Below are 20,897 nucleotides of genomic sequence, written 5' to 3'. Positions count from 1 at the left end.
GGATTTGAGGATTAATGTGTCCCTCTAGTTCCCTACCAAGACTGCGAAACATTTCCATAAGGAATTGGACAAGGGAAGACAGTAGCAGAGGGCTGGCATTCCCATTCTTTTTTGGTGTAGACCCTGTGTCTCTGAACCAGAGGCAAGGCAGTAAGGAAAGAGCAAATTATATTTTTTTCAGGCTGGGAGGTTTGCTCTGTTTCAAGAGGCAAACACATATTAAGGGGCCAGTTGTGATTCTCGGTTGTGCTTCATAAATTTTCTCTTATATTCTGAAAATAGGTTCACTGACATTAATTTTTTAGTATTACAAGACTTTGTATTTTTCTGTATGTCATGTGTTTTTAGCCAGGAGATGCGGCATGCAGTACCGCTAGTCCTCAATGTTACTTTTAATTTGAAATGTCGTGTAGAATATAACAATGTTAATTTTTATATTCACTGACCACTTTATTAAGGCCACAAAAGATCAAGGCAAAAAGACAGTATATTTGAACATTACTTAGCCCAAAATAGGCATCTAATAAACGTTTTTTGGATTGAATCTAAATAAGGTCCTACATTGCCAATACCATCATTTCAGGGTCTCCGTTCCTATAAGATAATGTAGAGAAAAACCTCCACGATTTGGAGCAACAGAACCATTCAATGCTCTTAGTGTTCTATAGATGTCATACGATTGCTTTCTGGTTCTAGCAAGATCATCTCGATTTCATCCTCCACACATGACTAGTCCATTCTGCCCTCACGCTTCTGTTTGCTCTACTGAGAAAACATGTTCCCCCTCCCCTCTGATAAGCCATGTCTCTCAGTCCATTAATAGCGGCCCCACAATACACCTTTTCCAGAAAAATGTGCCTCATTAACTCATCTGCCCCTCCGGCATGTGCTCAGAAGGTATATGTAAATTTTGGTACATTCATCTGCCTTTATTAATACGGTCCACTTAAAAGATGAACGTGTAACCTTTCAGTGTATATGGCTGTCCTGACTGTCCATGACTGGAAGCTCAGGGAAGGCAAGAAGCCTCCTCCTAGATGTGTTCTGTGACGACTCCTTCCCCCAGACAAAAATGGTTGGTACAGTGCTCTGCACACAGTAACAATGAAAACTGGTCACCAGTTAGTGTACAGATCATCAATACTGGCATTATTTTAAGCTAAGATTACTGAGGAGGTTTTCTTCTGGATGTTAATTTATGTTAATGTAAAAAATCAAACAAGTTTTATTTGTTGTTGTTAAGGGATTTTGCCCTTTAGCAATTCATTATAATAAGAACCTCCTTGCCATCTGGGTATTTTTGACAATCAGGTGGGGATTCAGAACCTCCCTCCAACCCAAATACTGAAATGAGGGAAATCGTCAGCATGAATTAATTATTAGCTGACAGGAAATGACTGGAGGGAAAAATTAGTATTCTGAAGGAGAGGAAAAATGCAAAACAGGTAGGATTTTAAAATTTGGTAATTTCATAGTTAAAGCAGTAAAGAAGTGCTAATAGCACAAAATGGAAACTGAAAATTGGAATCTGCTATGAAAGCCAATGAAATGGAAAAGCATAAATTCTAGCATGAAATAGAACTGAGATGAAGACTACCAGACCAACTAGATGAACTAAGACCTTTTCTTTAGAAAATGGTAACCCCAATGTTATGCCTGTGACTGATACCAATTAATTGATCACATCAGCACCTTTTCCTGCTTTTCCATACAGGGGCTCAGCATCCTCCTCAGCGAGCCACTAGCCATAGATGGAATTTGTTAATGTAATTCAGCAAACATTCAAGACCCTCTCCTTCCCTCTTCAGGGATGTTGACCTCACTGATGTTGGACTTGGCCATGTGATTTGCTATCAGCAAAGGAATGTGATGTGAACACAGGACTTAAATGTGCTTGTGTGACTGGTTTGTTCTTATGCTTTGGTGACCCACCATAAGAAGAGCATGCAACAGGTAACAACTGTCAGTTTAGACTGGGAATCATAACAAATGCACATGAAGTACACCTGACCCCAACCTGCAGCCTGAAGCAGAACCCGTGAGTGTAAGTATAAATTCTTGTCATTGTAAGCCACAGAGTGATTGGGTGGTTTGTTACACAGCATAATTCTAGCAATAACTGCCTAAGACAGCATCTTAGATGAAATTTATTTGTTATCCCTTCCCTGAAAACTGGTAGAAAGCAAAGAAATGACTAAAATAAAGTAGTCACATATTAATAAGGGACCTGTATGTAGAAGAGATAACCATGCTGAAGGATTGAATCATAGAGTCACAAAATTTTCAGATTTGGGACTTGACAATAAGTTTAAATCGCTTAGTCTATAGATCCTTACAAGTAGATTGAGAGAAATTAAATGGTTTGGCAGAATCAGGATGTCAATTGAAGTCTCTTGATTATTTAGATTTTACTCTTTTTGTAGCAAAACAATCATGCATGCTTCCAAGAGGACTGCATACATTGCATTCTGAATCAGAGAGGATTGTGCTGCCAAGCAGTAGTTAAAAAAAGAAGTGGTGAGCAAGCCCCACTGGCTGCTGCTCTGCCTGACTTTCCTGTGTAGGGTCACTGGCTTTGTCCCTAGATGACCCCTCTATAGAGAATCTAAGGAAGACCAAGCACCCAAATGAAGGTCCAGGAACCTAATGAAGGAAATAGAAACAAGAAAACAAAATCTCAACATAAAAAGTGCATCTAATGATTTAACATCACACGAACCATTTCTAAGTCTGCGCCACCTATTCTTCAGGAAAGAGTCAAGGAAGAGGGAGATTCAGACACTTTCAACTAAGGTTGACTCAATAGTCATCACTGTCTACAGAAGCTTTGAGAAGATCACTCCTATCCTGATCAGGTTAAAGGTAAAACTCATCCACTTTGGCTCAACCCTCACCTAGCAACAAGCAAAAGCTGAGACCTATGTTACTGAAGTGTCAGTCTGGAATTCAGATTTTAGTACTTTGCTTCTTAGCACCTAACATGGTACATACACACAGGAAACACTTGATAAATATTTTTCAAGTAAATGAATGGATAAACACATAAATGAATGTTAATGTTACCACTAATCTTAGTCGTTTATATTATAGTTTACTAACTAACCCAGCAGCCATAAATAGGCAAAAACATAACAGTAGTGAGGGCAAGTTTAATTTATGATAATCTCTTACTCATTAATTCATTTAACAAATATTAACGTTGAATGTCTGCTATGTGCAAACACTGTGAGATTTTGCTGTCAATGGAATAGCAATTCGAATAGTTAAGGACCCTGCCTTCATGGAACTGATGATAATTTAATGAGAGAGAGAGAGGTTAAACACTCACATGAACATACAGGCAAATATATAATTACTAAGGAAAAGAGCAGGATGCTGTGTGAGAGTTTGAGAGTGAGTACACATTTTAGATGAGAGAATCAAGGAAGGCCCCTGGATAAACATTTCCAAAAGGTCCCACTTGTCCTGGGTGAACTAGAAAGTAAACAGACATAAAGAAACATCTTTTCAGAGAAACATGTATCTGAAATGCAGCAGCTGATTCAGTAATGTGAACACATGTGCAGTAAGCTGAGGACCCTCTGTTTTGGGGACTAGGCCTTTGGACCCCCCATCCTCTGCAGGAGGCTTGCCAAACCATTATCCTTCTGACCTAAAAACTAATTTATCCACATAAACCACTAATTAAACCTTTGAAATTTGATCATATATTACAGATATCAGGCTTTTACAAAATGTCTAGACATTCAAACATACCAAGCAAATAATCTGTATATGAAGATAAAAGATCCACAACAGCAAATTCTGGGATATTTGATAATGCCACCTGGCTAACTTGATCAATTCTAGCATTCTTCTTTCCGATGAGTACGTTAATTGTCAGCACAGCTTCGCTGGCCTATGATTAATACATAAATTCATAAAGGTAAGCTTTCTGATTCATAGATTATCCATTAGGTAAATGTGAAAAAGTGAATTCATAAAATAATATTCAATATACATTGGAAGGAAAAAATAAAGACAATCTGAAAAATAATGGGATCCCCCAACATGTAGTATATATCATGGTCAAACAAATCATTATCCTTGACAATTTTCATTAATGCATAAGTCACTTTAAATAGCTATGACAGATATTTGCCAAAATGTCAAATATATGCACATGTGTATCTGCCAATATTTTCATTAAAGAAAAGCTGAAACAAACAGAACCAGGTCTGGCTATTATACGATTAAAAACATTACACATATAAAGACTATTTCTAACCCTTCCAAAGAAATATCATTGGTACAAATCCCAAGGAATGTGGAAATTCCCCTTCTCTTGCATACATGTACTGTATTGCCTTGACAGCTGGTAGGCAGAAAACACAGATATGGCAGTGAAAATAAAGATCAAACAAAAATCACACCAACCTGTGCAGCAGCTCTTACTGCAATCCAGGCTAAAGAACTGTACATTTCACATGTATTTACTGTTATTTCTTTAACAGAACTCTGTCTTCTGGGAGGAATCTAAAAATAAGGCAAATATTTTATGATAATGGTATTATGAAAAATGTCCTTATTTTATGAAGATATTTTGCTGGAATTTTATGTAGCCACTACGAATAATGATGTTTCTATTAACATGAAGAGATGTTCAAAATAAACCAGGGAAGAAAAATGTCAGTTTTAACATAGTATGCAAAAATGGAAGCACATTTAAACACACAGAGAGAGTACACACACATGTTCTCTATATTAGAGAAAATTAACAGTGGTTAGATATCCCCAGATTTCAAGGTTGATTAATTATTTTTATCTTTTTCTAATTTTGCAGAATGACCTTGCATTATCTGTGTAATGATAAAATTAATTAAAAAGGCATTTTAAGTAAAGCTAAATGCTTAAATGTAAATTATGTGTACAGATGTCAGGAATGAGAATAGTACTGGAAAGTATTGGATAGATATTTGCTATCATCTTTCTGAGAAAATATTAAAGGGATGATGCTACAAAGAATAGCAAAAAGAAACATGAATGGGCACATCATTGTTTATAAATATATATACACAATTTCTAAATGTAATAAAATCAATTTTATAAAAATAAACAGGAAGAGATACCAGCCATGTGTATCCACTTCACATTTTTAAAGATGACTAAAGTGAGAATTGTCAATTCATAAGATTCAAATACTCTGGAAAGAGCTAACTATTCAATTCATACATTATCTAGACCCCTTAGTTCTAATTTCTAGCTGCTCATATTTTAACTAATTCTTTAATCTTTATCAAAACTCTAAGATAAACTATAACGAAATTATCTTTCCTTTACTTCTGGCTAGAAGACTCCCAAAGAAAAGAAAGGTAATAGATAATGCTGATGCCAAAGCAGGAAGTACAATATACAATTGTAGTCTTGCCTAAATTAGATGGGAAGCTAGGTGGTAAATGACATCTAGAGGAATCTACCTAAGCAGAATCTAAGAAATACTGTCCTGTCCCAAGACAAGAAAACCTTTCATTAGCTGTAATGGGACTATATAAGCTCTGCAGTGGCAAATGCCAGTTTACTGCTTATGAAAGCTTGGGCAATATACCTACTCAAGTCTCCGGAACTAAGATTAGCAGGCATAAAATTCAGAATAATACAGAATAACATTAAATAACAACTAGAATGTAAAGACAATTAGTGACACAAATTTAAAAAAGAAAGAAACCATTTTGAATTGAGACAAAGGCCCAACCTGGAGCTCAGGATGGAGCACTTTAGACTGAAAAAAATTTATAGTGGGCATTTTTCAGATGGGGGAGGTGTTATGAAAAAGCATTGCTTAAAATTCTGTTTAAGTTTTATTAGCAGTTTTGAGTCCCCCCAAAATTGTTTATTATATTACAGTAAACTATATTTATATTATTTATATATATTATATGATATTATATTATAAAAGTATATATTATAGTATAAAAATAGGTGTGTATTTGATAGAATAACTAGACCAAAAAATCAGAAAAGATACAGAAAACTTGAACAATACAATCAAACAACTTTACCTGCCATCTACCCAACAAGAAAATGAACATTCTTCTCAAGCATACACAGAATATTTGCCAAGTAAGATTTTATGCTAGGCCATAAAACAAGTCTTAGTAAATTTAAAAAGATTAATATCATACAATATATTCTCTAACTACAATGGAATTAAATTAGAAATCAACAATTAGAAGAATTTTGGGACCCTCCCCAAATATTTGGAAGTTAAAAGACGTACTTCTAAATAGCCAATAGGTCACGGAAGAAATCACAACAGAAATTAGAAAATATTTTGAACCAAACTAAAATGGGACTATAACATGTCAAAATTTATGCAGCTTAGCACTGCATAAAGGAAATGTATAGCTTTATGAGAATTTTTATCATAAACAGGTATCAGATTTTGATAAATGATTTTTTGCATCTATTGAAATGATTTTTTAAAAATTCTTTACTGTGTTTTCAGATGTCAACCTATATTACAAATTGAATCAATAATGCAATTGTAATAATCAATATATTACAAATTGAATCTAAGCATCCACCTTAAAAATCTAGAAAAGAGCAAATTAAACCCAAAGAAAGCAGAAGGAAGAAAATAAAGATAACAGTAGAAACTGATGAATTAGAAACCAGAAAACAAACAAAGGAAATCAATAAAAAACAAAATTCAATTATTTGAAAAGATCAAAATTCTCAAACCACTAGCTGGACTAAACAAAATTCAGGTCTGAAAGAGGGCACATCACTACCAACCTTATAAAAATCAGGAGAATTATAATGTAACATTATGAACAACTTTAGGCAAACAAATTAGACAACTTAGATGAAATAGACAAATTGCTATAAAGAAACAAATTACTAAAACTGACTCAAGAAGAAATAGAAAATCTGAATACACTTATCACAAGCAAAGAAATTGAATTAATCGTTTAAATTTTCCTACAAAGTAAGGCCCAGTCTAAAGCTTCACTTGTGAATTCTATGAAACATTTAAAAAAGAATTAATATGAATCCTTCACAAATTCTTTCAAAAAGGAGGGAATACTTCCCAATTCATTTATGAGGTCAGTATTATCTTGATACCAAAGCTAGACAAGATACACAGTGAAGAAAACTACAGATTAATATCCTTCACTAACAAGGATAAAAAACTCAACAAAATATCAGCAAATGAAATAAACCAATATATATATAAAGAATCACTTGCATGACCATTGAGATTTATTCTAGGAACATAAGATTAGTTTAAATAGGTAAATCAATGAATGAATATAGTTTTTAATGGAATGAGGGAAAATGATGGTGTAAAAGCATTTGACAAAAGCAACATCCGTTTATGATAAAAAAAACTTCCAACAAACTATGAGTAAAGGGAAATTTCCTCAATCTGATAAAGAGAAGCTATCAAAACTTAAGCTAAAATCATTCTTATTGGTAAAAGACTGAATGATTTTTCACAAAGTTCTGGAACAAAACAAGGATGTCTATTCTTGCCACTTGACTTCAACACTGTACAAGAGGTTCTAGCCAGTGCAAGCCAACAACAACATAAGAAATAAAAGGCATCTAGTTCGAAATGAAGTAAAATTGTCTTCATTTGCAGAAGACATGATCCTAAACATAGAAAATCCTAAGGAATAAACACACACAAACTATTAGAACTAATTAATAGGTTCAACAAGTTCACAGGATATAAAACAATATACACAAATCAATTGTATGTCTATATAAAACCAGCAATGAACAATCTGAAAATTAAATTAAGAAAAAATTCCACTCAAATTAGAAATATACTTAACAAAAGTAGTGCAAGGCATGTACACTGAAAAGTGCATAACCTTGCTAAGGGAAATGAGGTAAGATCTAAATAAATGAAGAGACTGTTTATATTCATGGGTTGAAAGACTCTATAATGTTGAGGGCTATTCTCTCCAAATTGATCTATAAATTCAACATACTCCCAACTAAAATCAGCCAAGGTTTTTGCAGAAATTGATAAGCAGGTCCTAAAATTTATATGAAAATGCAAAGGACAAAGTATTCAAAGCAATTTTGAATAGGAAGAACATCTCTGGAGGACATGCATTTTCCAATTTCCAAACTTATTATAAATATAAGATGCTGTGATATTCATGTAAAGGTAGACATATAGTTTAATGATACACAATTGAGAGTCCAGAAATAAACATTTGCATTTATGATCAATTGATTTTTTTTTTTTACAAAGGTGCCAGGGCAATTAAACAAGGAAAGTGTAGTCTTTTCAACATATGGTTCTGGAACAAATGGTTATCCAGGTGTAAAAGATGGATTTAGACTCTTATCTCATGCCTTCCCCAAATATTAATTTAAACATATCATAAACTTAAATGTAAAAGCTAAGACTAGAAAACTCAAAGAAATCATAGGAAAAAATCTTCAACACCTGGGGCCAGGCAAAGAGTTCTTAGACATGACACTGAAAACATAATCTATAAGAGAAACAAAAGATAAACTGGATTTCATTAAAATTTTAAAATTTGGGGCTTTAAAGTGAAAAGACAATCCAAAGAATGAGAGAAAATATTGGCAAATCACATATCTGACAAGAAACTTGTATCTAAAATACATATTTAAAAGTCTCTTACAAGTCAATGATAAAAAAGATAAGTAACCCAATTTAAAAAAATGGACAAATGATCTGAATAGACATTTCTCCAAAGAAGAGATACAAACATCCAATAAACAAATGAAAAGTCCTCAAAAATTTCTCAACATCATTAGCTATGAGAGAAATTCATATCAAAGCAACAGTGAGATACCACTTACACTCACTAGGATGGCCATAATAAAAAATAGATAACAAAAAGTGTTCATGAGGATGTGAAGAAATTGGAACCCTCATATCCTGCTGGGTAAGGAATGTAAAATGGTTCAGTCACTTTGGAAAACAGTCTGTCAGAGCTTCAAAACGTTAAACATGGAGTTGCCATATGACCTAGCAATTTTAGTCTTAGGTATACACCCAAGAGAAATGAAAACTTTGTCCCTTGAGAAATTTGCATATAAAATTTCAAAGCAACATTATTCATAATAGTCAAAGAGTGGAAACAATTCAAATGTCCCTCAATTGTTGAATGGATAAAGAAAATGGACTATCTCCATATAATGGGATATTAACTATAAAAAGGAATGAAATACTGATACATGTTACAAAATGGATGAACCTCAAAAACATTATACTAAGTGAAAGAAGAAGCTGCAAAGACTACATATTGTATGATTCTATTTATAGAAGTTGTCCAGACAAGATGACTCTTTATAAAGTCAGAAAGCAGATTAGTGGTTGCCTGGGGATGGGGTGAAAATGAAGATTGATTACAAAGGAGCACAAAGGATCTCTAGGATATAGTTCTAAAACTGGATCCTGGTAATAATTGCACAACTGAAAATTTACTAAAAACTTTTGAATTCCACGTTTAAAATGGGTGAATTTCATGGTATGAAACATTATACCTCAGTAAATCTGTCTTTAAAGTGTGTCCATGCTGATACCACTCGTTGGACTGTCCTCCACTTCTGCTTGGAAAACTACTCGGCTCTTCAAAATTCACCTCATCTGTGAAGCCTTCTCCAGCATTACCCCAAAGCAGAAGTAGTCCCAACTAGTAAGTCTTTTTTTATTTTTTTAAAGATGTATCCTTTTTAATTTATTTCTCCCCCCTTCCCGCCCCCCCCCCCCCCAACCAAGCTGTCTGCTCTCTGTGTCCATTCACTGTGTGTTCCTCTGTGTTTGCTTGTATTCTTGTCAGCGGCACTGGGAATCTGTATCTCTTTTTGTTGTGTCATCTTGCTGCATTAGCTCTCTGTGCGTGCGGCGCCATTCCTGGGCAGGCTGCACTTTTTTCGCACGGGGTGGCTTTCCTTATGGGGCGTACTCCTTGCGCGTGAAGCTCCCCTACATGGGGGACAGCCCTGTGTGGCACAGCACCCCTTGCACGCATCAGCATTGAGCATGGGCCAGGTCCACACGGGTCAGGAGACCCTCGGTTTGAAGAACCCTGGACCTCCCGTGTGTAGGCAGATGCTCTACCTGTTGAGCCAAATCCACTTCCCTAGTCTCTCGATTTTAGTCATCACGCGGCAATACGATTCTTTCCCTTACAAGACTGTGCTTTTAAGAGAAGAGAGCAATGTGCCTAGCATACAGTAAGCACTCAGTAAGCATTCAGTTAATTAACGAATTTTAATGGTCTGAATGTTCATGGATGAATTTTTAAAATTTGTTTTCGGCTGTTTTCTGTGCTTTCAGTGCGGCTTGCTAAAATATTTATACAGTGTCAAGATACACAGAAAATAATAATCATGTTGCAAGGAATTATACTATTCTTTTCATTCAAATCCTAACTCTTTGAAGCTCTTAATTATAAACACTTCTCCAGTAAAGTAAAGGTCAAAAAGGTGATATATTATTTTCCTAGTACGCTGCTAAATAATTTGCATTGCCACTTGCTATGGAAACAAAGTTTTGTTTCTTTTTTTTCTCTTACCGGAAATAAATGTTTATCACACTACAAAAAGTAAGTTTTTCTAGTTCATAATTATTTAGATTAAAAATAATAGCTGTTATCCACCTAAGACAGCTACCCTATGAATAATTCAGTTGAGTGGAAGTCTATTTGCCTAAAGGTTTTAAATCATATTTATCCTCTCTCAAAAATTAGAAGTCTGACGCCAAAAAAACAATCTGAAAAGATCTCTTGTGGGGAGTGTCAAATTATTCAATTGGGATGAAATATATAAAGGCCTACTGAAATTCTAAAAGAAAAGAAAATAGTAATTGAGCTTATACAGCTCAAACCCACCCAGCTTAATGCTGCCTCTCAAATCTCCCTCAGTCTAAATCCTTGGTACTAGCATGACCCACAGAACAAGCAGCATCAGCACCCTTGGGGGCATCTAAGAAGCGTTGACTCTCAAACCCCACCCTGACTTACTGAATCAGAATCTGCATTTTTCACAAGGTCCCCAGAGATATTTCTGCACCTTCGTTTGAGAAGCCTGCTCCGGTTCATGCCTTTGTCTTTGCATGTCTCCCTCCTCACCCATTGGATGCCACCTGGAAAGTCACCTCTTTCCACCACAATCACTCCCATTCCCATCAGCCCAAATTATTCCCTAACCCTAAATTTCACTGGTCTACATCATCTCCACACTTTCTTGTTTCCCCGCTTGTTCCCCCTCTTCCTCCTTCACTGGTTTATTGTCTGCTGCCCTCTACTGGAAGGTGAGTTCCCCCAGAACAGGGACTGTGTCTGTCTTGGGCACTTTTCTGTATCACCTTTCTCTACAACAGTGCCTGGGGTGAGACAGAGTGGGTGCTCAGTATATACATGACGAATGAATGGTGACTGGATCATGAGGTGATTGGTTTACAGGTCATATCAGTATTGAGAACCTTATTTGTCAATATGCTTAGCCAGTATATTATCTCCTTCAATTTCCTAACTGATACTAATGACTCATTGATTTGGAGTATATGCATTCACCTACCTTTCATGGATAGTAGTTTAATAGGCAAAAAAAGGCTACATGAAATCTATTTCCAGAGCTCTACATAAACTATCCCAAGAGGTATCTAAATATAAGTGCGACTGCATCAGATAAGCCCAAAATGAAAGACATTCTACAAAATAACTGATCAGTCCCCTATATTTTCAATGTAACATTTATGTAATCTAATGCTTTAAAAAGAAAGGAAAAAATAGTTTAAAATGTAAAAATATTTTTAAAAGTTAAAAAAAACTATCGCACAGCAAAAAAAAAAATCATCAGTACTCTTCAAAAGTGTTAATGTCAATGAAACTGAAAGACTGAGAAATGACCCTGAATGGAGACCAAGGAGACATGACAACTTTATTCGGTGTGAAATCTTAGATTAGATTCTAAACCAGAAAAGGGACATCACAGGGAAGATTAGTAGAATTTTAATATTTGAATATTTTTAGAATAGTTAATAATATCTACCAATCCTAATTTCCTGGTTTTGATCATGTATTGTTAAGTAAGATATTATTTGAAGAAAAGTGGTTGAAGAACATACCAGAACTCTGATTATTTCGCAACATTTTGGGAAGTTAAATGTTTTGAAAATAAAAAGTTAAAAATTAAAAAACAACAGTATAAAAAACCAACACAGGGAGTGGGTGTAACTCAGTGGTTGAGTGCCTGCTTCCCATGTACAAGATCCTGGGTTCAATCCCCTGTACTTCCTTAAACAAAAACAAAAACAAAAAACACAAAGTGTAAACTATGGACTACAGTTAATAGTATAATTATAATAATTTTATTTCATCAGTTTTAACAAATATACCACACTAATGCAAAATGTTAACAATAGGGAAAATTGTGTGCGGGTATGTGTGTATGGGGGTTATATGGGAATGCTGTACTTTCTGCATGATTTTTCTGTAAACTGACAACTTATATAATAAAAACAAAAGCAAAAACAAAACACAATAATAATTTCTGTGATAACACAATGAGATTATGTATGAAATGCTTAGAACAATGCCTGCTACTCAGGAGTGCTTAAAATGTTTGCTAATATTATAAGTAATTATATAAGTAATGAGTAATAATATAATGAGTAATCTGTTATTATAAGTAACATTCTCAAGTCTTCTCACCTATTTTCTTCTCACCCCTGTGAAAAGCATATTAAGGGAAGTGGATGTGGCTCAAGCAATTGGGCACCCATCTACTGTATAAGAGGTACAGGTTTCAATACCCAGGGCCTCCTGGTGAAGGCAAGCTGGCACGTATGGCAAGCTGGCCCACATGGAGTGCTGCCCCACACAGGAGTGCTGCCCTGCGCAGGAGTGCTGGCCCATGCAGAGAGCTGGCACAGCAAGATGACACAACAAAAAGAGACACAAAGGAGATAATAGGAGATGCAGCAAACCAGGGAGCTGAGGTGGTGCAAGAGAATAATCACCTCTCTCCCACTTCAGAAGGTCCCAGGATCGGTTCTCAGAGCCACCTAATGAGAATAATAGCAGACACAGAAGAACACACAGCAGATGAACACAGAGAGCAGACAATGGAGGGAGGGGGGAGAAAAAGAAATAAATTTTTTTTAAAAAAGTATATTAAGCATGTAGATTATTATTTTAAAAAATAAATGAGAGGGAAGCAGACTTGGCCCAGTGGATAGGGCGTCCATCTACCACATGGGAGGTCCATGGTTCAAACCCCGGGCCTCCTTGACCCATGTGGAGCTGGCCCACATGCAGTGCTGAAGGGTACATGGAGTGCAGTGCCACGCAGGGGTGTCCCCATGTGGGGGGCCCCACATGCAAGGAGTGCGCCCCATAAGGAGAGCTGTCCAGCACGAAAGAAAGTTCAGCCTGCCCAGGAATGGTGCCGCACACATGGAGAGCTGACACAACAAGATGACGCAACAAAAAGAAACACAGAATCCCATGCCACTGATAACAGAAGCGGACAAAGAAGAACATGCAGCAAATAGACACAAAGAACAGACAACAGGGGCGGGGGGAGGGGAGATAAATAAAATCTTTAAAATAAATAAATAAATAAATGACATCAGACTTTATTTTGAAAATAAATAAATAAATATGTGTGACTGCAAAATAATGAAATTAATATCTGTTAGCCAGGAAAATCAGTCTCTTATTTTCAATAGCACAGTGTTACTAAAATAATAAGCTCAAAGTCAATTTGTTTGTAATTTCTAATAAAACAGTTTACTACCTTCAATAGTACTGGTGCTGATGAAGGTTTGCACTTTTGTTTCCTCAGATGAAAATATAATAGGGCCATTTCTAGGTAGGAGTCTCTTATCAACCTAAAATGATATAGCATAGTACTTATTAATAGCTTCACCACTTACAATCATATTGCATCATTTGCCAACAATATCTGAGACTACAAAAGGCAAATATAAGTAAAACCAGCATTTTCCCAACCTCTCACCCATTTCACAGCACCTTTGGCCACAGGCCCCATCATCTCCCCTCTACAGAGCCGAGCATTCTACCTTGTCCTGTGCTGACAACACTCTGTGCCATGACTGCTATGCAGCCCAGCATCAAGACCTTTCAGGAATATTCCAGGACACAAAGCACTAAAAAAGTGAAGGTCAGGACTTGAGGCACACACCTTGAGAACTGAGCCTTTCTCTATCTTCCTACTCTAACTGAAAGGAGAAGAGAAATACAGCGCCGTTTAGAGAGCAGGGGCTTGGGATGGGTTAGTCTGTGCAGTCACTATCAACCCTGTCAGTCAGGGCCATTTTTCATCACTTCAGGAGTAAGGATAGTGGCTTAGGCTCAGTCAAGAGGTGATTTTTATACAGAATTAGTTGGCCAGCCTTGGTGATGATGACCCAGGGTAAATACCCACATAAATCCCTTCTAGATACGATTTCACGTCCAGGCAAGGCCACGTCAATCCTGGGGCTGACAGGAGATGTGGTTACAGGCTAGAAGTGATTCACAGTTCAGTATGCCACCCTGGTAGTGGCTGTTGTCAACCACTATCGCAAGTGAGGCCCTGGGTCAGAGCCAAGAGCAACTTGAGAGATGTCCGTAGATCTGATGGACAGATGTACCCTAGTGATCTAGCCCTAACATCAAGGGGACTCCCAATTATTCCAGCCTTGAATACTCTAAGTAATACCAGAACATGGGGCTAAAACCAAAAACCCGCAGTAATGCTATGACAGTGGAAAGATATTTGACTTTTTTTTTTACCCCGAGTTTTGATCATTTCTCAGGCTTAGTTGTATAGCATCAAATAAACTCTCAAGTTGTAAACTCGGAGATTTCTCTTCCATCAATATTTGACGTTCTATTTTGCCTGGAAGAAGAAAAAGATATACAGAGGTGGTTTTTCCCTTTTTCTATCACTTTAGAACTTAAAAACAAATAGCTCATGCTGAAATTCAGCAAACGGAGGTCTGTCCCTTTGTTTGTTTTTTGTTTGTTTGCTAGAAGATAAGCCAATGGAGAAGGACCTATTGCCTCTTTCTCCAGGAGTCTTGAGGACTTAAAATAAATTTTTTCCTAAAACTAAATTTGTCATCTCTCGGCCCTTTGTAAAATCTGTAATTTCTCTATAGTCAGTAACCAGATTTTTAAGAAGACTACTGTTACCAGAAAAAAAAATTACAAACTTTATCATAGTTCTGACCCCAAACATATACTTTACCTTTGAGAAAAAGAATTTCAGCTTCTACCTCATGTTCTTCTGTTGCTGATAACTTACAGATCTTCAATGCCATTTCAAAGAGATGAAGAGCAGGTAACCATTTTGATGGGTCCTTCTTTTTATTGGTAAAATATATTTGTTTTGCCACTGTATGTCCTAAATGAAAAATAGTTGGATGAGGAAGAGCGATAAAGTATACAGTGTTCATAGCAAGCCTTAGGCAAGACTGCTTTCACAGTAATGGTATCTGTTAGGAACTCTGGTGGTCTTTATAGTTTTAGTATCTAAGAAATGTTTGAAAGAAACACAATATCCAGTATTTCAATGAACTACAACAATAGCCCTTAGCAAACTTATCTTTGTTTGATAAGTTTCCAACATGTTTTCTCATTTTTAAAATGAAGCATAATCTCCAAAGTATCTTTTGGATCTAAAATTTCATGACGCTCTACAAAACAACCTTCATGTTCCTATGATAAACTTTCAAGTCTTTTTCAGTTCTAAAACTCCAGGAGGCTCTATAAAGCAACCTTCATCTTCTTCCAGAAAAATCTGTAAGTTTTGTTATTACTAATAAAATTTGCACATAACAATAGCCCATAATTTTCTTTCTTTCAGCACTTTAGTGGTTGGCTTGTTATGCATTTGTTTGCAATGTCAACTATATGGAAAACCCTTTATGGACAAGGGTCACATGCATACTTCTTGTTTGGCCCCTTCATCATTTACCATACATAAAGTACTATTATGTGAAAGAGGCATTAAATTTATTCTGCATAGCCTCAGAAACAGACAGAAATTTGTTTATTCAACAAATATTTGTTCAATACTTAATTTGGGCCAAGTGCTTTGCTAGGCATTGGATAAAAATGAGAAAAAGAGAATAACAAGAGCTAAGATTTATTGAGTGCTTCCTACCTATTAGTCTCCATCCCAACTATTTAACATGTATTTTCTCATGTAATCCTCACAATTCTGAATGCATGCTAGTATTATGCTCATTTTCCAGAGGGGAAAGAGGAGGAGAAAATGGAGGCACAGAGAGTTTTATGTACCTTGTCCAAAAGCACATAGCTAGTAAATGGCAGCGCTATGATCTGAACCTCAGCAATCTTGCTCCAGAGCCCAGGTCCTACACTATGGCCCTGCATTGTCTTTTTTTTTTTTTTTTTAATGCTTTGTTGTTTATTGAAGGAAGTAGAATAAGATGGAATATAAAATAACTTTAATGCATTTTAACAAATAATTTTCAAAACTATTTTAACTTGGAGGCTTCTGTTAATTGTCAGATGTAAAGATGAAATGAGTTTATGAAGTCTTTCACTCTATACACAGGTTCATGTAGAAATTGTGGATGTGGATATTAAAATAAATGAAGCAAAGAGTTTCAAATGAATTGAGCAAGTGGAGGACCAAGAATAGAAGAGAATATAAATTTAGGCTACCATGTTTATTATTAAAGCTTTAATAGCTTTAATTTAGATATCTCCCTAAGCATTTATTTAGTCTGAATTCCTCAATCACATTTGTGATAATGATAAAGTAAATCATATGCTGCTTCCTCAGGTCATGGGGCTTAGTGTTTAACTGGGAATATAAACAGCCAGACAGGCTATTAAAATGCAGTCTATAAGTGGCCAGTATTGTATGAGGGAAAGAGCAGAGCTCTTGGGTAGCTGATTTCAGGGACCTACCTGGGAAAGGTCAGGAAGGGCTTCCCAGAGAATATGGATGTCTAGGCTAACAGCTGATAATTCCCTTGGCTTTTGATAATTTTAAAGAAAAAATGCTGGGATAAGACGTAGAAGTCATGCTATGAGAAATACCACATTAATAGGATAGTTTAACAAGCACTGTAGAAAAAAGCGTAAGCTCACACGGAATGATACAGCGCACAGTTCTAGTTGAAGTGCTGGGTACTGGCCAGTCACTGGTGCTACATGTCATTTGAGACTTTGGACAAGTCCCACAAGCTTCTTGATCTGGGATGTTTTCCTCTGAAAACTGAGGCAGCAGACTTAGGAAACATCATCCCTTCAGTTTCTGAAATTCTCTGACCCCAAGATGCTATTCCCTACAAAGGTTATTCAAGGGACGCAGAACATTTTGTAAATGGTTAGTTCAGGAATGTGCTATATGAATGGCAGGATGGTGGAGAAAGGTCGCTCGCTCTCTTTCGTTCCCTCTTGCTCTCTCCGCTTATCCAGGGGAACAGTTGTTACTGAGCCCTTACTATGGACCAGGCAGGAAGGTAGTACACTGCTGAGGCTACAGAGCTGCTTGCAGGAGAGTAAGAAAGCCTGGCATGGAATACTAAGAAGAGCTACAACCTACACAGCTCTTATTGAAGCGAGGTGCCCTTCTAAACATACTACCCGCTTACCTTGCTTAATCCCACAAATCAGTGGGATTGGATAGATACTTTTCATATCTGCATTTTACAGGTGAGGAAACCAAAGCACAGAGAAGTTAAATCACTTGCTTGAGGGATTTGAACCAGGATTTTTCTCTAGAATCCATGCTCTTTCCCTGGCATTACCAGCTGTGATAACATCCCAGCAAAAAGGGAAGTCAGGATATATGCTATAATACCATTTGCCCAATACAAGCTCATATCTCAAAACATTTCCCATCTTATATATTCTGTTTATTGTTTCAAATTATACTGCAGCTTTTTATTAATATATGTTTATGTATACACATGTCAAATACACTCATGTCATTAATGCACCTATATGTAATAATACTTGAATTATCTAGATTTTTGTTAGGATTTTAAAAGAACGTTACAGAAAATTACTATTTTCTCTCTCTTCCTGTGGTAGTGTGATACAATTTATTAATTCCAAAAGAGATATAGGTTATGTTTGTAAACAGCTCTGCTCCTCTGGGTATGATACACTTTGATCTAAATTCAAAGGTTTTAGGTTTACTTAATTAAATCAATGCAGGGTCTTTGATTTGACCAAGTCAGCAAGGCATGGCTCAGGCTTGATTCTCCACCCCCTTGGGCTATATAAATGGACACTCAATCAAGAAGACACACAGGAAAACACAAAAGCTCCACAGACATGGAAGAGGAAGGAACTTTGATCCTGGGGCTCTGGAAAGAGCTGAGCCATTTGTCTGATAGTTTACAGTTGACCCTGTGAAGAGACCAGAGCAGTGAGCTTGGAAAGAAATGAGCCCTATGCCAGCCTACAGCTGACATTGGACAAAGCTGGGACCCGGAGCCTTAAGAGGAAGAAGGAAGGCTGGACCCTCGCAAACATCAGCAACCATCTTTGGAGAGAAAGTACCTCATACGGATCTTGAATTGGACACTTTAGGACCTTGTAACTATAAGGTTCTACCCCAAATAAATACCCTTTATAAAAGTCAACAGATTTCTTGAACTTTGCATCAGCACCCATTTGACTGATTAATACACTCTCCAACTAGATCATTGTTTCATTGAGAGCAGTTATGGTGCCTGGTTCCCTATTATATCCTCTCTCTCTGGTGCCATTTTTGCACATAAGTAGTGCTCAAGAAAGGTATGCTGATTGAATGAATGTAAGAAATTTAAGCATCTTTCATATACTCCTATTATACAATCAGTAGACTACCTTTTCATCTAATAAGGAAGCTCAAGAGTCAGTCATTAATGGGAAAAAATAATCCTAAGTAGCCAGGGTGTTAATTTTTTGTTTTATAAAAATTACCACATAATGTCTTTTTCTGTAAGAGGCTTTCATAAAGGGGAAAAAAATACGTGGCCCTCTTCTTGTGATGTAGTCTATACTATCACTATAAAGGAAAACTGCTGAGAAAGCATCAAGTCACAGATTATTTTATGCTTCATAATATTGAAGTGTTCCTTTTTCCAATAAACATCAACTCTGTGAAAAAGAAGTTGTGAAACTGACATTGTTTTGACAGAAAGGCTGCTTTTGGTTTTTGGTTTTTTTTTTTTAAGTCTGTATTTAATATAATATAACAGAAAGCAAGCTGTTCAGCTTCAAGTGAGTTTAAAAAACAACAACAGTATTGTCATTGAGTGGTGACACATCTTCAAGATTAGTAAGGCAGGAAAGCATAGAATACATTTGATTTAGCACAATCTGTACGACTTAACACAATCTGTACTTTAAGCTCCTGTAGAAATCAAATACCCTAATAAATAACAAATTGTGAACTGAAAATGCTGAAAAATAGTTCACAAGGACTCAGAAGCTGGAAGGAATTCTAGAGGCAGCTAAGCCAACCAAATTTCGTAAATGAGAAAATTCAACAATATAGAGGTGAAATGATTTATCCGAAGTAACAGAAGTCTAATCTGATGACAATGAGAATCATATAATGACAATGTTCAATAATAATAATGGAGGGGAGGGGCAGATAGTGGGCAAAGGGGAAGATTCTAGGTGGATAATGGCTTGACCATGCCCCTCCCTGTGCCCAACTTTTCCCCTTCCAGCCCAACCATCAGCTTCATCTGACCTGAGCAGCTATTGGTGCAGGAGGCAGGTGAGTTGGTCCTAGAGGGTGATGGGTAATAACAGAGAAAGTTGGTGTGTGAATTTTCTGCTCCCGGGGCTGGCCAATAGCCTGGGAACCAGAGGCACACAGCCTCAGGTCAAAGATCAGGACAATCTCCTGAAGAGAGCTTACAAATTAATTCCCCTCCAGCAGAGGGCAACACTGGCTGGCTGCCTCCTTTGTTCCTGAGATACTGTGAGTAACCTAAACACAGGGACTGTGTCATCTCTACTAGGAGAATGCTGGCCTTGGCTGCTTCTCCTTGTGTCTCAACAGGGAACTGAACTTTGAAGGCGAGTAGTGAGCCAGCCCATAAAGGCAGAATAGCTATTCCTTCCACCTTGTATAGCTTCACCACCGCTGAAGTTAATTTAGCAGCTGGGCCCAAACCTCAATAAGTAGACAAAGTGAAATAGCTCACCAAGGTAAGTCTGGTAGGCAGAAAGAGAAAAAAACACATAGAACAGGTGACAATTCCAGAACAGGTGACAATCTAGGAAATAAGTGTCAGAAGACAACTTGAATTTTAAAAACTAAGAGCATCAGTAGAGGTTTAAACAACACAAAATGACTTTCTGAAACTAAAAATAATTTTTACTTTAAAAATTAGATGACTTTGAGAAGATGGTTAATATATAGACTCGAATCAATGGTCTGAAAGATCAATTAAAGTAGAAGTATATCAAATCATAAGTAAGATATAAATAAATGGAAACCATAAGGGGAAAATTAATAGATTCGGAAAACAGATCAAATCTGACTTACAAACAATAATAGCCAACACTTCAATACTGCTTACAGTGGGCCAGGCACTGTTCTAGGCAATTAACTTATTTAATCTTCTCAACAATCCAGTGAGGTAGGTGTTATTATTATCCCCATTTTAGAGATGAGGAAAGAAGTTAAGTCACATGCTTAAGATTTGAACCTCAGCAGGCTAGCTCTAGTTGAATAGTTAACTGAAGAATAAGAAGGAACAGAGAGATAGATTAAACAATAATTAAGCAAGAAGAACTTTTCCATGAGCTGGTAAAATACTTGTCTGCAGATTGAAAAGGACAACTGAGTTCTAGGTAGGCAAAGAAATAAAAGATACATACCTAAGCATACATTGGTAAATTTCCTGAACTCCAGGAATAAAG

The 20,897-nt window shown here is 36.5% G+C and overlaps 1 protein-coding gene across 2 annotated transcripts in view; it reads right to left on the bottom strand.

Moving 5' to 3' along the window:
- Nucleotides 1-20,897, bottom strand: part of CFAP54 (cilia and flagella associated protein 54) — a 325,301-nt gene that overhangs the window by 71,320 nt on the left and 233,084 nt on the right. For both annotated transcript variants that reach the window (XM_058308572.1, XM_058308573.2), the window contains exons 57-61: nt 15,235-15,390; nt 14,778-14,883; nt 13,777-13,870; nt 4,417-4,515; nt 3,757-3,898 (exon numbers count right to left, since the gene is read on the bottom strand). In XM_058308572.1, the coding sequence (XP_058164555.1) occupies nt 3,757-3,898; nt 4,417-4,515; nt 13,777-13,870; nt 14,778-14,883; nt 15,235-15,390 (597 nt within the window). The remainder of the gene's footprint in view (nt 1-3,756; nt 3,899-4,416; nt 4,516-13,776; nt 13,871-14,777; nt 14,884-15,234; nt 15,391-20,897) is intronic.

The sequence above is a fragment of the Dasypus novemcinctus genome, chromosome 12, assembly GCF_030445035.2.
Source record: "Dasypus novemcinctus isolate mDasNov1 chromosome 12, mDasNov1.1.hap2, whole genome shotgun sequence".
Taxonomy (NCBI): Eukaryota; Metazoa; Chordata; class Mammalia; order Cingulata; family Dasypodidae; genus Dasypus; species Dasypus novemcinctus.
The sequence above is the reverse complement of the archived record's forward strand: the minus strand, read 5'-3'. Positions and strand labels throughout refer to the sequence as shown.